We start from the raw sequence: 14,207 nt of genomic DNA on the forward strand, positions 1-14,207 counted from the left end.
TTTTACTTAGGGGCTCTGTTTACTATAAAAACCTACATACAACTCTGGAATAAACCAGCTTTCGCACCCCATTGTTCAGAGCTCAGTTGCACTCGTCTCAACCATAGAAATCGTCTTTGTCGACTCCCGAAAACTTGTCATCCTCGTCGTTTGGCCTCGTTCGTGTTCGTACTTGTCTCTTCGCTCGTACCCCTTGTCCTCCCTCGTATATTGTTAGAGTCCCGTGTGGCTCTTGAAGCATGTAGTTGTCAGTTGCGACACTACTTCTCGTTACCAACCACATTGCCGACATGACCGACTGAACATTCAGTTGGTGTTCGGCACAGTCCTGAAACTGTTCGGGCGCTATAATCTCACACTCCCCGTTGCTTCTCAGTACGCCTTCCCTTTCTAAAGTCATCACTAACAATTCTTTGGGTATTAGATACTAGCTCTAGCACCCCTGCATTAGAGGTTGTTTTGGTGTTGTGCTCAGCACTTAGAGCCACCTCTAGCATATCATTTTGGAGCCCACCGTGAGGGGTTAGTATTTAAAATTACTTCAAGGAATCTATGTCGCTCGTCCCAACCAACAGTGGAGTGTGAAGAACAACAAACAGTTATCGACAGCTTCAATACTCAGGAAACATCTGCCGACTGAAGTTTGTTCGGAGACGCTGATATAGTCCAAAAGCATCTATCCCACCATCACTATCTTGATCTTGAATCCTCGCCATTGCTCTCACCGCCACCCAACTCCACTTTCTTCTTAACCCCACCTTCGTCGCCGAACCAATCGCTACTCCTGCCGATTTCCCCCATCCTCGACCTTGCACTCTTAAAACAATCACCCCCGTCTCCTATACCATCTCCCCATGACTCCATCTCTCCGTTAATTCCTGTTAGAAGTTAGCCCACCAGCACTGTACTTACGATACGGTATTTTCCGGACTTCGTTACTTATGTGACCGTACCGTTACCGTGACACCTCAGTGTCTTCTGTTCATACGCTGAGGTGAGTATCCTGCGCGCCCTGGTAGTCTTATTGTATCCTAACGTATCATCCTAGGATTATCGTGCAGGTACACTAATACATACATAGCGTCTTCTGTTCATACACTGAGGATTATCGTGCAGACTTCTGACAGGTTATGGGCCCTGCATTTGCCTAACGAATCCCCAGAAGCACGCTCACTGATCGTACAAGATCTTCCCACATCGAAGCCGATCCAAGATGGCCACAACCACAAACTCAGTCATCCCCATTGAGCCAAAGTTGAAGGACCAAAAGAGTTACGGCCTTTGGGCTTTTAAGATGGAGAGAGTACTGGAGGCACGCAGAATTTGGAACGTCGTTGGCGGCGATACCGTCACGACGCCACCTACCGACGACCCAGCCCTACCATTGTGGAAGGAGAGAGACGCGAAGGCGAGGGCGCAGATTGCTCTCTACGTCGAGGATGCACTGGTAATTTCAATCATGAAGGCGAAGTCGGCGCACTCGATGTGGGAGATCCTCCGCACGCTCTTCGCTGAGCAGAATTCCCTCAATCAGTCACTAGTCGAATCACAGTTCTACTCAGTCCGCATGTCCCCCGGCCAGGACGTGAAGCTCCACCTGGACCTACTACAAGACCTCTACAATGAAGCCGTCGCCGTCGGCTCCCCACTCGAGGACAAAATCCTCGTTCACCGGATCATCACCTCCCTTACCTCCGATTACGACTCCCTCATCAGTTCCATCACCGACACGTCCAAGGTTACATCCGAGCAATTGATCGCCCGTATCATGCTGGAAGACCAACGCCGCCGAGTCCGCGATGGCACCGAAGCAAACAGCGGAAACGTCGCCCTGCAGATGGGCAATAACGCACGTGGAAGAGGGAGAGACAGGGGAAAAGGACACGGAAAGCATCGTGGTGGGGGCCGAGGCAAAAGTAAAGGCGGCAGCAGCGGGAGACAAGTCGAGTGCTACAACTGCTACCAGCTAGGGCATTACGCATGCGACTGCCCCACAGGCAGCAGTAGGGGAAGACCTGTAAACAAAGATCAGTCCAATCTAGCGAGCGAGCGCGAGGCGTCGCTCTTTAACTTCTCTTCGCCGCCCGAACAAGCCCTTACGACGAACGCCAAGTCAAACACCTGGGTCGTTGACTCGGGATCATCATCCCATGTTGCAAAGCGGGAGGAGATGTTCGCCGAATACTCGCCAGGCGAGTGCACGATTGAAACAGCCAAGAAGGGCCACACAATGCGCGCCGCCGGCACAGGCTCCGTCACCATTTCGACTGGGCAAGCCGGCAAGCGGGTAGACTCGGTGCGGCTGCGTAACGTGCTGCACACGCCCGACGCTACAGAGAATCTACTTAGCGTGAGCAGGCTCGACTGCGCCGGGGGATCAGCTGTTTTCGGAGGGGGCAAAGTCGTCCTGCTGAACAAGGATCACAAACGAATCGGATCCGGGTCTCTCGTCGGAAGTCTCTATTACCTGGATACGATCGGCCGCCCGACGACAAACGATCAGCCCCCTACACCACCACCCATCACCCCTGAGACCGCTTTCGCCGCCACCTCACTAACGCGAGCCTTATGGCACCGGCGTTACGGCCACCTAGGGCAAGGGAACGTGGACCTTGTCATTTCGAAGGGTCTCGTCGATGGGATCAAACTCATATCGAACGCAAAGGCGCCGACGTGTGAGGACTGCATCTACGGAAAGCAACACCGTAAGCCTTTCCCGAAGCAGGCAGACCACCGGGCAAACAACTTACTGGAATTGGTCCACACGGACGTATGCGGCCCAATGGACAAGAACGGGATCGGGGGCGAGCGGTACTTTGTCACCTTTACCGACGACAAGGCCCGTTTCTCCACCGAATACTGCATGTGGCAGAAGAGCGAGGTGCTCGACCGCATGAAGCAGTTCAAGGCCATGGCGGAGAAGCAGACCGGCCAGCCGTGGAAACGCATCCGGTGCGACAACGGCACGGAGTACCTCAACAAAGAGGCCCTTGACTGGTTGAAAGCAGCGGGCATTGCCCTAGAGACGACAGCGCCATACACCCCGTCACAGAACGGCGTCGCGGAACGCCTGAACAAGACGATCGTGGAACGTGGCCGCGCAATGATGCACGAAACCGGCCTTCCACGATTCCTGTGGCTGGAGGTGGTGTCAACATCGATCTATTTAAAGAACCTCGGCCCGACCGTCACACTCGAGGGCAAGACCCCCCACGAGGTATGGACCGGCCAGAAACCGAACGTCAAACACCTTCGCGCATTCGGCTGCAAGGCGCTCGTGAAGATACCTGATGAAAAGCGCCGCAAGTGGGACGTCAAGTCAACCGAGTGCGTGCTGATAGGGTACTACAGCGACGCAGCCTACCGTTGCTACGAGCCGCGGACCCACAGGATCGTGAAGTCGCGCGACGTCGTCTTCTTGGAGGACGACTTGCCGCTGGCGCCGCGGAAGCTGCCCGTGGCCGAGAGGGGGGAAAACGACTTCCATGTCGCCCAGGAGCCGCCCACAGACACTCCCCCACCTCCCAAAGCGAGCCCTGACAACCCTACAATAAAGTCGCCATTAGCCCAACAAACACCACCACCCGTCCATCCTCCCGACCACCCACCTTCAGAGGGGGCACCAGGAACGCTGAAAACGCGCCCAGGAGCCGCCAAGCAAGCGCCGCCCGAGCCGCCTGAGCCCAGAACAAGCACACAAACACCGGCACCCGCCCAGTTCACTCTCAGAAGGAGTGAAAGGGCACGAGAGCCCTCGTCATTGAGGAAAGCCGCGGACCTGCAGGAGGCGACCGAGCGAGCTCGCAAAGACGCGAATAGAGAGGCGAGGGAGCGACGGAAGGACCGGGAAAAGAAACGAGACGAGGCAGCGCGCGACGAGAGGGAGGAGGCAGAGGCAGAGGAAGACGAGGCAGCTGTTGAGCGCTCGTTGTTCACAGTGGCCGTCAAGGCAGCGCTGTTGACGGCGGGTGAGGAGCCCCGCAGCTACCAGGAAGCCATCCGAAGCGCAGAGCGCAACGACTGGCAGAGGGCGATGGAGGAGGAGTACGACGCCTTGTTGAAGAACAAGACGTGGGAACTCGTCGAGCCGGCGAAAGGCCGCAAGCCGATTGGCTCGAAGTGGACCTACAAGGCCAAACAAGACGGGTGTTTCAAAGCCCGACTCGTCGCCCAGGGTTTCACGCAACGCCCCGGCATTGATTTCCACGACACTCACTCCCCAGTTGCTCGCTTCGAGTCATTTCGACTTGTTTTCTCACTTGCTGCCAAGGAGAACTGGCTCCTCGAGCAGATTGATGTCAAATCCGCCTACCTTAATGGGAAACTCGACGAAGAAATATTCATGAGGCAACCCGAAGGCTTCCAGGTCCTCGGAAAAGAGGACTGGCTGCTCCGCCTGCTCAAATCTCTCTACGGCCTAAAGCAATCTGGTCGAATCTGGAACAGGATGCTTAACGACGAGCTCCTGAAGCTAGGATTCACTCGCTGCCGCTCAGACTCCTGCGTCTACCTCCGGGTTTCAAACAAAGGCCACGCCATCATCGTCATTCACGTTGACGACATGATCTTGGCCGCGAGCACAAAGAGGGCGATGACGGAACTCAAGGAAGACTTCCGCAGGCTCCCATTCGAGACTACGGAACTGGGGGAACCGCGCACACTGCTCGGTATGACAGTCTTCCGGAACCGAGACAAGGGTATCATCTCACTCTCGCAGACGCACTACCTCCGTAATGTCTTGGAGCGTTTCGCGATGATGGACTGCAAGCCCTTTTCGACGCCCATGGACCCCAGCACCCACTTGTCAAACAAGCAGTCACCCCGACTCTACTCCGCAGAATGGGAAGAGATGCGGAAATATCCGTACGCCGCCCTGGTGGGGGTGTTGATGTACGCGGCACTCGCTACGCGCCCCGACCTTGCCTACACGGTCAACACCCTGGCACAGTATATGTCAAACCCCAGAATGGAACACTGGCATGTCGCAAAACGCGCCCTGCGGTACGTGAAGGGGATGTTGGACTTAGCTCTGACATATGGGGGAGACGAGAACGACTGGACCCCCGTTGGCTACACGGACGCCGATTTCGCAGAGAGCCGAGATAACTGCCACTCGATCTCCGGATATGCCTTCTTCCTTGCCGGAGCAGCGATTTCTTGGAGCTCAAAGAAACAACCTACCGTTGCTTACGCGACCGCCGAGGCAGAATATATTGCCATCTCGCACGCCACAAAAGAGGCACTTTGGCTTCGCTCACTGCTCTCGGAACTCGGATTTCCTCAGTCATCCCCCACCCTTATCCGCTGCAACAACCAGGCTAGTATAGCCATGTCGAAGGACCATGTCTACCACGCTCGAACGAAGCACATTGACATCAAGTACCACATCATCCGAGAGAGGGTTGAGATGGGGGAAATCCGTCTGGAATATGTGCGGACGGACGAGAACGTGGCGGACGTTTTGACGAAGGGTTTAGCAAAAGGAAAGCACATCTCATTCTCCACTAATCTAGGCCTACTGCCGGGCTAAGGGGGAATGTTAGAAGTTAGCCCACCAGCACTGTACTTACGATACGGTATTTTCCGGACTTCGTTACTTATGTGACCGTACCGTTACCGTGACACCTCAGCGTCTTCTGTTCATACGCTGAGGTGAGTATCCTGCGCGCCCTGGTAGTCTTATTGTATCCTAACGTATCATCCTAGGATTATCGTGCAGGTACACTAATACATACATAGCGTCTTCTGTTCATACGCTGAGGATTATCGTGCAGACTTCTGACAATTCCACGCAGCCCCGTCTTCTGAACGCCGACCATCCAACCGACTTTGCTAGAACGCTCCTTTGAACCAGCGACTCTATCCCCGATCACCCTAGCAAACAATATCTTTTTTCCCACCTTTGACTTTCTCACTATGGCAACCCCATCCATACCTGCTCGTGGAGATTGAACGGCTCCAACCTTTGACCCCCATCAACCCCGCGAATTGAGACAATATTTTGCCGATCTTGACTTCCACTTTGTTCGGTCTGCGGTAGAAGACAAGCAGGAAAGGAAGAAACACACTTGCCAATTCCTGGACGTTGATACGCTAGAGGTGGCTCTAAGTGCCGAGCACAACACTAAAACAACCTCTAATGCAGGGGTGCTGGAGCTAGTATCTAATACACAAGGAATTGTTAGTGATGACTTTAGAAATTGAAGGCGTACTGAGAAGCAATCGGGGAGGGTGAGATTATAGCGCCCGAACGGTTTCGGGACTGCGCCGAACACCGACCGAATGTTCGGTCGGTCGTGTCGGCGATGCGGTCGGTAACGAGAAGGTAGTGTCGCGACCGACGACTACGTGCTTCAAGAGCCACACGGGACTCTGACAATATACGAGGGAGGACGGGGGTACGAGCGAAGGGACGAGTACGAACACGAATGAGGCCGAACGACGAGGATGACAAGTTTTCGGAGGTTGACGAAGACAATTTCGATGGTTGAGACGAATGCGAATGAGCTCTGAACTGTGGGGTGCGAAAGCTGGTTTATTCCAGAGTTGTATGTAGGTTTTTATAGTAAACAGCGCCCCTAAGTAAAATATCGAACCCGAAATGAGAGTAGATGTCGAATGGGCGCCAAGCCCCAGCGATCAGAGAAGATAAGAAGGTAGGTGAGATGTCCATATGGGTTCCGAAGGTGATAAGGTAAAAGGTAATCAGTGATGTCGAAATCCCGAACGTTCGGGATCCGTCGCCCGAGCGTAGGTAGCAGGAACAGGTGTTGGAGAGCCAATGAAAAATAAAGAAGAGGTATCGTACGACCGGGGTGGCCAAGCAATGGTGCAAGATCGTGTTTGACCGACCATGCGGAAGTCAGGAAGATAAGCGATAAGGACCGACCGACTCACGGAGGACATCAGCCGATACGGAATACTGGCTCTGATCTCGTAAACACTTATCGTAACACTCCTATGCGGTCATGGTAAGTACGTGAAGTGTGGGCAAACTGACCCAAGTGCTGCCGAACGTCCTTCGGTGGCTTGTCGTCGGTCGGGTAGGGACCGACCGTGTTCGGTAAAAGTCGGCGTCTTCGGTACTTGTCTAGCGCTGTTCGGTATCTCCCCAAAGCTTCCCGAATACCTCCCTCGGACCCTAGCGCGGGTGCATGCTCATCATCTCCTCCCTACTGAAATCCTGACTGTCCTCAGTCAGTGGTCGGCGACTATGAGTCGGAGCGGAAAAAAAAGTGGTGTGGAAAATGTGGGAAAGAATTGGTAACAAGCGATAGCGTGGAAAGAATAGCTGTGGCGTGGAAAATGGAGCGGTGTGGCAAGTTTCGTGGGAAAAGATCGGCTATGAGCGGTGGCGTGGACAGGGGTGGGTGCGTGGGAGAGATGTGGCACAGGTGAATAATCAGCAAGGAGATGTCGTAGAAAGGACCGGGTCGGCGCGCAAGAGAGACCGGGGCTGAGTTGGCAAAGTCCTGTGGCGTGGCAACTGATTAGGTGAGGCAGTGGCTGAGACCTAGAGTGCCCCAACTAGACACTGGCGTGAGAGTCGTGTCGGCAAAGAGCGGTGGCGCGTATCGCGGCTTCTGCCGAATGCAGCAGCACGGGGCTTTGTCAGGTGACCACAATCACCTGATGATCGTTGATTCTCCAGCGACTAAGTCCCTCATCGCCTTCCTTCCTCCCTCTTCATCTCTCATGTCGTCCCTTATCTCTGTCCTGAAGGCGAAACTCGCCGACTACATGCTCTCCCTCCCGGACGGCGCTGCCGAATATGAGGATTACGAGGTCTGGGGGCAAGGGTTCGCCAAACGGGTGGTGAGTCAGTCCTTCCTCTCGTCTTCTGCTGGCTGCTGACGCCCGACAGGCTGTTTTCGACCGTTCTGCGCGTGGGCAAGACGTGCCCGAACTCGCCAACTTTATCGCCAAGGCCGAACGTGGTCTCGATCCGATGGCTACTGACAACTGGCTGGTATGGGGAGCGCGAATCCTGCCGCAGCGGGCGGCGCGCGTCGTGTTGCAGCAACAACAGGCGGCCGAGGAACAGGCACTAGTGGAGGAGAGGGAGCGTGTTGCCGTCGCCGAACAGGAGGCTGCCGAAGCTGAGGCGACGCGGGCTGCTGCGGCTCGGAAGTCGGCTGAAGAAGATCGCGAACGGCGCCGGGAGGTGCTGGTGGACGTGATGTTTGATGGCTCGCTCGATCCTGAAGAGGGTGAGCGTCAATTGGCTGAGCTCGAGGCCGAGTCCGTCTTCCCTCTCCCTCTCTTCCTTCTCTCTCCTTCTCCCTCCGCCGCCGCTTCCTCTTCTCATCCTGTCCCGTCCGCCAACTTATCCCATCCCGACCCGTCCGCCGACTCGTCCTATCCCGACCTGTCCGCCGACTCGTCCTATCCTGACCCGTCCGCCGCTGACTCTGTGCTTGCATCCGCAACCGATGCCCTGGACCGAATGAGCGTGGGTCGGGTCGCCGCCGCTGCCCCGACCGACGTGAAGGGCAAACAGTCGGCCGCGGCTGTCGTCGTCGAGTTTGCTCACCAACGGACGCCACCTCTTGGACGCGTTGTCCTTCCTCTCGGCCCTGGGACGGGCCGAATGTCGACCGTTAGGTCCCCTGTGGAGCGGAATGGTGCCGGTAAAATGCTCGAAGATCCGCCCGAGTTGTTACCTGGTGATGTACTGGTGAGTTCCCTCCCTCTTGCCGCCGTTTCCTCTTGCTAACCATCCTTCTTCTAGGCCAACTACGCTTGTCACCGCTGTGCGACCGCCTTTCTGACCAAGGCGTTCCGTTGCTACCAGAGACCTGGGCTGGTGTCATGCACTAAGTGTGCCAGGGAGTCGAAGGGGTGTAGCTTCCAGCCCGGGTGGATGCCGATGGAGAAGGGGAAGGGGAAGTCGAAGGAGAAGGGGAAGGCGAAGGCGAAGGAGCAGTCGGCGCCCAAGGCGGAGGAGAGGGAACGCCCCTTAAAGCGTCGTAAGGTAGAGGTAGTTGTCCCCGTGCGGTCAGTCGGGGATAGCATCGCCCAAACGAAAGGTAAGTCATTTTTCGGTTGGATTGGAGATGGGAGCTCATCGTTCGGTATTGTTCGGTGCAGCCGTTCGCACCCGAAAGCCGGTCCAGCGGCTTCCTACCACGGCTAGGGCCGTCCTCGCTCCTACCCGCCCTTCCCGCGCTCGTTCGGCTGCCTTCCCCGCTCCTTCTGACTCTTCTCTTCTCTCGCCCATCATCGCCCAAGGCATCGCGTCTGAGCTTTGGTACCGCATCGCGGTGGCTGAGGGTATGCGTGCTTCGCTGGCGCAATCGGTCGCGATGTGGCAGGCTGAGCTCGAGTCGCTCGAGGTGCGGGCGGGTCCATCCACGTCCCCCGACGCTGTCTTGGTCGAGGACTCGTCGGAGGCAGACGATTCGGGAAGGTCGGTGTCGGACGACTTTCTTCCCGATGAGTAGAATAGCTTCGAGGGTTCTGTCGTATAGTAAAATGTATCATAAAAGTGAAGGGACTGTCCTGAGTTTAACTGAGACGTTCGGTGAAGACTAGAGGCATTGTTTCGGAAAATCGGTCGGCGAAATGGCTGTGTGAATGTACTTGTAAGCAAAGCGTTCGGCAGAAATGAAGAGAATAAATTGGAATATTAGGGGAAGCCTCAGTATGTCATCACAGGCATAAAACCCTATGGTTTTGCGCAAATCGGAAGAAGTCTTCAATGCGGCTTGGTACTTGAAGGAGTGATGGGGAAAATGAGTGCCGACTATTTGGTCGGCGATTGGTCGGCGGCAAAAGTACTAAGAGATGCGGAAATAATCGGGTGTCAGTCCATGTCTGTGACGAATGAATTGGAATAAGGAATGGGTATATCTGTGCATCCTCCTCCCTACTGAAATCGTGACTGTCCCCAGTCACCGACCGAAGAGAGCAAAGGGTGGGAGGGTGGGTCTAGTCGGAAGTCGCCGAAGCCACATCATCGTCTTCTGCTGATCGGATGGAGCTGGTGTCGGTATCCTCTTCGTCGGCGTCGTCGTCTTCAGCGTCGTCGTCGTTCGATCTGGATTCTTCCATGGCCCGAAGGCGTGCTTGTGAGATGTCAAGGAGGGCTTCAAGGTCGGAGAGCTTCAGAGATCTGCGAGCAAAGTAAGGAATAATGTGGAATGCTGCCACTGGCCGATCAAAGACCGATCCGTCAAGTTCGGCCAGAATATACGCTCCTCCTCGGTTCCTAGAAATCACCAGCAAAGGTCCCAAATACCGTGGACGCATCTTCCGATTGAGCGCCTTTTCTATGGCTGTGTTGCGCATCAGGACAAGCGAGCCTCGGTGGAAATTGAAGTCGCGAAGGGTGGCCGAATGCTGTTGTTCGAATCGGATGGCGGCCTGGACACAGGCGCCGACAACTGAGCTGCGAAGGTGGGCGAGGTCCGATCGGCGTTTCTGCAAGGCTATGGCCCGTCGGGCGATGAGGTCGGTGGTGCTGAGGGTTGTGGTCGGCGGTGGCAGGAGGTAGGTGGCTTCGGCGATGTCGAGGGGGAGAAGGGGATGGGTTCCGGTCGCTGCGAAGTATGGCGAGCAACCCATTCGGCGCCGAACAGTAATGCGATCAGCCCAGAATACGAAATGAGCTGCACGATTCCACTTGGCCTGATCTCCATCAACGGCTTTGAACAGGGCCTGCCGAACGTCGAAGTGAGGTCGTTCGGCGATGCCGTTGGCACGGGAATTGTAGCCCGAAATACGGATGTGCCGAACATGGTACTTTTTTGCTAACTGGTCGAGCGCCTTGACGAACGCTGGTCCGTTGTCGGAGACGATCTCTACCAATGTTCCCCATCGGCACAGGATATCCTCGAAGATCCAGTCGGCGAGGGCTGAGCTTGTTTCGCGTCGCAGCATTCAGAATTCGGGGGAGTGTGATACCGAACAGCGGCCTTGAATGAGATACTTGAAACTGCTGGTGGTCGGCATGTGCATGGTATTCATATACATCTTCGTGAAGAGTGGTGTGGGTGTGGCAACAGTCGGGGGAATGAGGACATTGCGAGTCTGGCGAATCTGGCAGAGGTGACAGGTCCGAACAAACCAGGAAATATCTTGCCTCATGTGCGGCCACCAGAAGCGTTCGGCGACCAAGGTGGTCGTGGCGTAGAAACCCTTGTGAGCAACGTCGTCGTGGGCGGCAGTAAGAATTGTGATCCGACTAGAGGGGGCTGCAACGATCTTGTGTCAACCGTGTGAGTCTTTTCTCCATAGCTTGTCGGCTGCGATAAAGAACTCAGTGCAATATCGTAGGAAGGTGGCATATTCGGCGTCGGAGAGAGAAGGGGGCCGAACCAATGTTCGGTGCCAGTCGCGGACCGACCATAGGCGTTCTTCGGCTTCCAAAGCTTTCTGCGATCTTGGGATATCTGAATAGTCGATGGTCGGGCCTTCGTCGTCGGAGTCGGCCTCGGTCGGGAGGTTGCCTATGAGTGAGGAGGTAAAGATTGCTGTTGTCGAGGTTGAGTTGGCAGTGGGAAACGTGTTGTTGGTCTGATGGAGGAAGCCGTAGAGATTGTCGATCCAGTCGTCAAAGTCGTCTTCGGGTTCGGGTCGGTCGGCGGGTTGTGGTGGTCGTCGGGAGAGACCATCGGGGCCGTGAGAGGTGCCGGGGACGTGGACGAGTGTGAAATGGAAGGTGAGGATGGAGACGATCCATCGATTGATGCTAGCGCTGGGTTCGAGATCCGGGTTAGTGAGCATGCCCTTGATGTAGCGTGCATCTACTTCGATTATCAGGTTCCGAACGCTGATGAGGTACATTTTGAGTGATCGGAGGGCGCGGAAGAGGCCGTAGAGTTCGAGTTTGGGTTGGGAGAATCGCGATTCGCGGTCGTTAAGGGTGATGGAGCCGAATCGGGCATAGTACTGAACCCGCGGATTGTCGAGTGCGCATTGACAGAGGTGGAAGCCGACCGCAATTTGTGAGGTATCGACGGCGAGGATGACGTTGGCTGCCGACCCATAGTCGATCGGCCGAAGGGCTGGCGATTCAAGAAGCGCTGACCGGAGGTCGTCCTGGGCCACTATCTGGTCTGGGCCGAACACGAATGGAAAATCTTTGCGCGTTAACATTGTCAGTGCATGCGCTCTGTGTGCAAAATTCCGAATGAAGATCCGAACGACACCGATCGTCCCCAAAAATGCCCGAACATCAGAGAGATCCCTGCAAGGTCCCCACTTCATAATTGACTCTACCCTAGACTCGTCGGGTAATCGTCCTTCATACGTGCACCGATGGCCGACCACCGTGATTTCGGCTGCGCAGAGTGTCGCCTTGTGTCCCGAAAAGGTCCCTCCGCTATACTTCATCTGCTGAACCACTCGATTGAGGCCTTGAAAGTGTTCCCACACAAACCGTCGTATGCCGGGGTTGTCGGGATGCGTCTTGAAGCCTCCGTTCGGAAGTTCGTATCGGGTCGGCGGGCCCCGAATCGGAACATCGTCGATGAAAGGAATGGTGGTGTCTGGTATCTCTGGCTGGAGGATGTGGGTGACATCGTCGTGGAAGATCGGGACCGAATTCGTCCATCCCATGGGTAGGGTGACGAGTCGGTGGGCGCCGAATGGGGTCTGGAACGTGGTGAAGTCGCGAGATGATTCGGAGAGCCCTCGTTCATCATAGCCAACATAGAGATCCAGAATGCCGCCGCAAGCGCGAGCTGCAAACTGTTCAGCGATCTGATCGGTATATGGGGGCACACCTGAATGCTGGATGGTGACGGCATTCAGGGGTTCGAGGCTGTGAACGATTCGGAGTTTGGTGCCAGTGGTGGTGCTATTCGTCTTCTTAATGACCATAAACCAGCGTGATCGGTAGGACGAATTTGACGGCTCATAGACTCCAGTGGCAATCTTGGTTTTGATAAGTCGGCACACTTCGTCGTAGATGCCGGTGATACGCTAGAGGTGGCTCTAAGTGCCGAGCACAACACCAAAACAACCTCTAATGCAAGGGGGTGCTGGAGCTAGTATCTAATACACAAGGAATTGTTAGTGATGACTTTAGAAATCGATGGCGTACTGAGGAGCAACGGGGAGTATGAGATTATAGTGCCCGAACGGTTTCGGGACTGCGCCGAACACCGACCGAACGTTCGGTCGGTCGTGTCGGGGATTCGGTCGGTAACGAGAAGGTAGTGTCGCGACCGACAACTACGTGCTTCAAGAGCCACACGGGACTCTGACAATATACGAGGGAGGATGGGGGTACGAGCGAAGAGACGAGTACGAACGCGAATGAGGCCGAACGACGAGGGTGACAAGTTTTCGGGAGTCGATGGAGACAATTTCGATGGTTGAGACGAGTGCGAATGAGCTCTGAACTGTGGGGTGCGAAAGCTGGTTTATTCCAGAGTTGTATGTAGGTTTTTATAGTAAACAGCGCCCCTAAGTAAAATATCGAACCCGAAATGAGAGTAGATGTCGAATGGGCGCCAAGCCCCAGCGATCAGAGAAGATAGGAAGGTAGGTGAGATGTCCATATGGGTTCCGAAGGTGATAAGGTAAAAGGTAATCAGTGATGTCGAAATCCCGAACGTTCGGGATCCGTCGCCCGAGCGTAGGTAGCAGGAACAGGCGTTGGAGAGCCAATGAAAAATAAAGAAGAGGTGTCGTACGACCGGGGTGGCCAAGCAATGGTGCAAGATCGCGTTTGACCGACCATGCGGAAGTCAGGAAGATAAGCGATAAGGACCGACCGACTCACGGAGGACATCAGCCGATACGGAATACTGGCTCCGATCTCGTAAACACTTATCGTAACACTCCTATGCGGTCATGGTAAGTACGTGAAGTGTGGGCAAACTGACCCAAGTGCTGCCGGACGTCCTTCAGTGGCTTGTCGTCGGTCGGGTAGGGACCGATCGTGTTCGGTAAAAGTCGGCATCTTCGGTACTTGTCGAGCGCTGTTCGGTATCTCCCCAAAGCTTCCCGACGACCTCCCTCGGACCCTAGCGCGGGTGCATGCTCATCATCTCCTCCCTACTGAAATCCTGACTGTCCTCAGTCAGTGGTCGGCGACTATGAGTCGGAGCGGAAAAAAGTGGTGTGGAAAATGTGGGAAAGAGTTGGTAACAAGCGATAGCGTGGAAAGAATAGCTGTGGCGTGGAAAATGGAGCGGTGTGGCAAGTTTCGTGGGAAAAGATCGGCTATGAGCGGTGGCGTGGACAGGGGTGGGTGC

At 55.3% G+C, this 14,207-nt stretch overlaps 5 protein-coding genes across 5 annotated transcripts; 1 reads left to right on the forward strand and 4 right to left on the reverse strand.

Annotated features, from left to right (window-relative positions):
• Nucleotides 1-6,237: 6,237 nt before the first annotated feature.
• Nucleotides 6,238-6,630, reverse strand: HETIRDRAFT_315017 (uncharacterized protein; the record flags this gene model as incomplete). The annotated part of the gene is made up of 1 exon (XM_009546713.1): nucleotides 6,238-6,630. A coding segment is annotated over one exon (393 nt), but the record flags the coding sequence as incomplete, so codon positions are not given.
• Nucleotides 6,631-7,590: 960 nt separating this feature from the next.
• HETIRDRAFT_416777 (uncharacterized protein) lies at nucleotides 7,591-9,443 on the forward strand (the record flags this gene model as incomplete). The annotated part of the gene is made up of 4 exons (XM_009546714.1): nucleotides 7,591-7,815; nucleotides 7,865-8,677; nucleotides 8,732-9,029; nucleotides 9,091-9,443. The coding sequence occupies 4 exons, from the start codon at nucleotides 7,591-7,593 to the stop codon at nucleotides 9,441-9,443; spliced, it is 1,689 nt and encodes a 562-aa protein (XP_009545009.1).
• Nucleotides 9,444-9,930: 487 nt separating this feature from the next.
• On the reverse strand, nucleotides 9,931-10,566 carry HETIRDRAFT_57763 (uncharacterized protein; the record flags this gene model as incomplete). The annotated part of the gene is made up of 1 exon (XM_009546381.1): nucleotides 9,931-10,566. One exon carries the CDS (start codon nucleotides 10,564-10,566, stop codon nucleotides 9,931-9,933), a length of 636 nt encoding a protein of 211 aa, XP_009544676.1.
• A 1,941-nt stretch (nucleotides 10,567-12,507) lies between these two features.
• Nucleotides 12,508-12,924, reverse strand: HETIRDRAFT_232582 (uncharacterized protein; the record flags this gene model as incomplete). Its single annotated transcript, XM_009546715.1, has 1 exon — nucleotides 12,508-12,924. A coding segment is annotated over one exon (417 nt), but the record flags the coding sequence as incomplete, so codon positions are not given.
• Nucleotides 12,925-13,072: 148 nt separating this feature from the next.
• HETIRDRAFT_315888 (uncharacterized protein) lies at nucleotides 13,073-13,465 on the reverse strand (the record flags this gene model as incomplete). The annotated part of the gene is made up of 1 exon (XM_009546716.1): nucleotides 13,073-13,465. A coding segment is annotated over one exon (393 nt), but the record flags the coding sequence as incomplete, so codon positions are not given.
• Between the last annotated feature and the right edge of the window lie 742 nt (nucleotides 13,466-14,207).

Source organism: Heterobasidion irregulare, assembly GCF_000320585.1.
Source record: "Heterobasidion irregulare TC 32-1 unplaced genomic scaffold scaffold_04, whole genome shotgun sequence".
NCBI lineage: Eukaryota > Fungi > Basidiomycota > Agaricomycetes > Russulales > Bondarzewiaceae > Heterobasidion > Heterobasidion irregulare.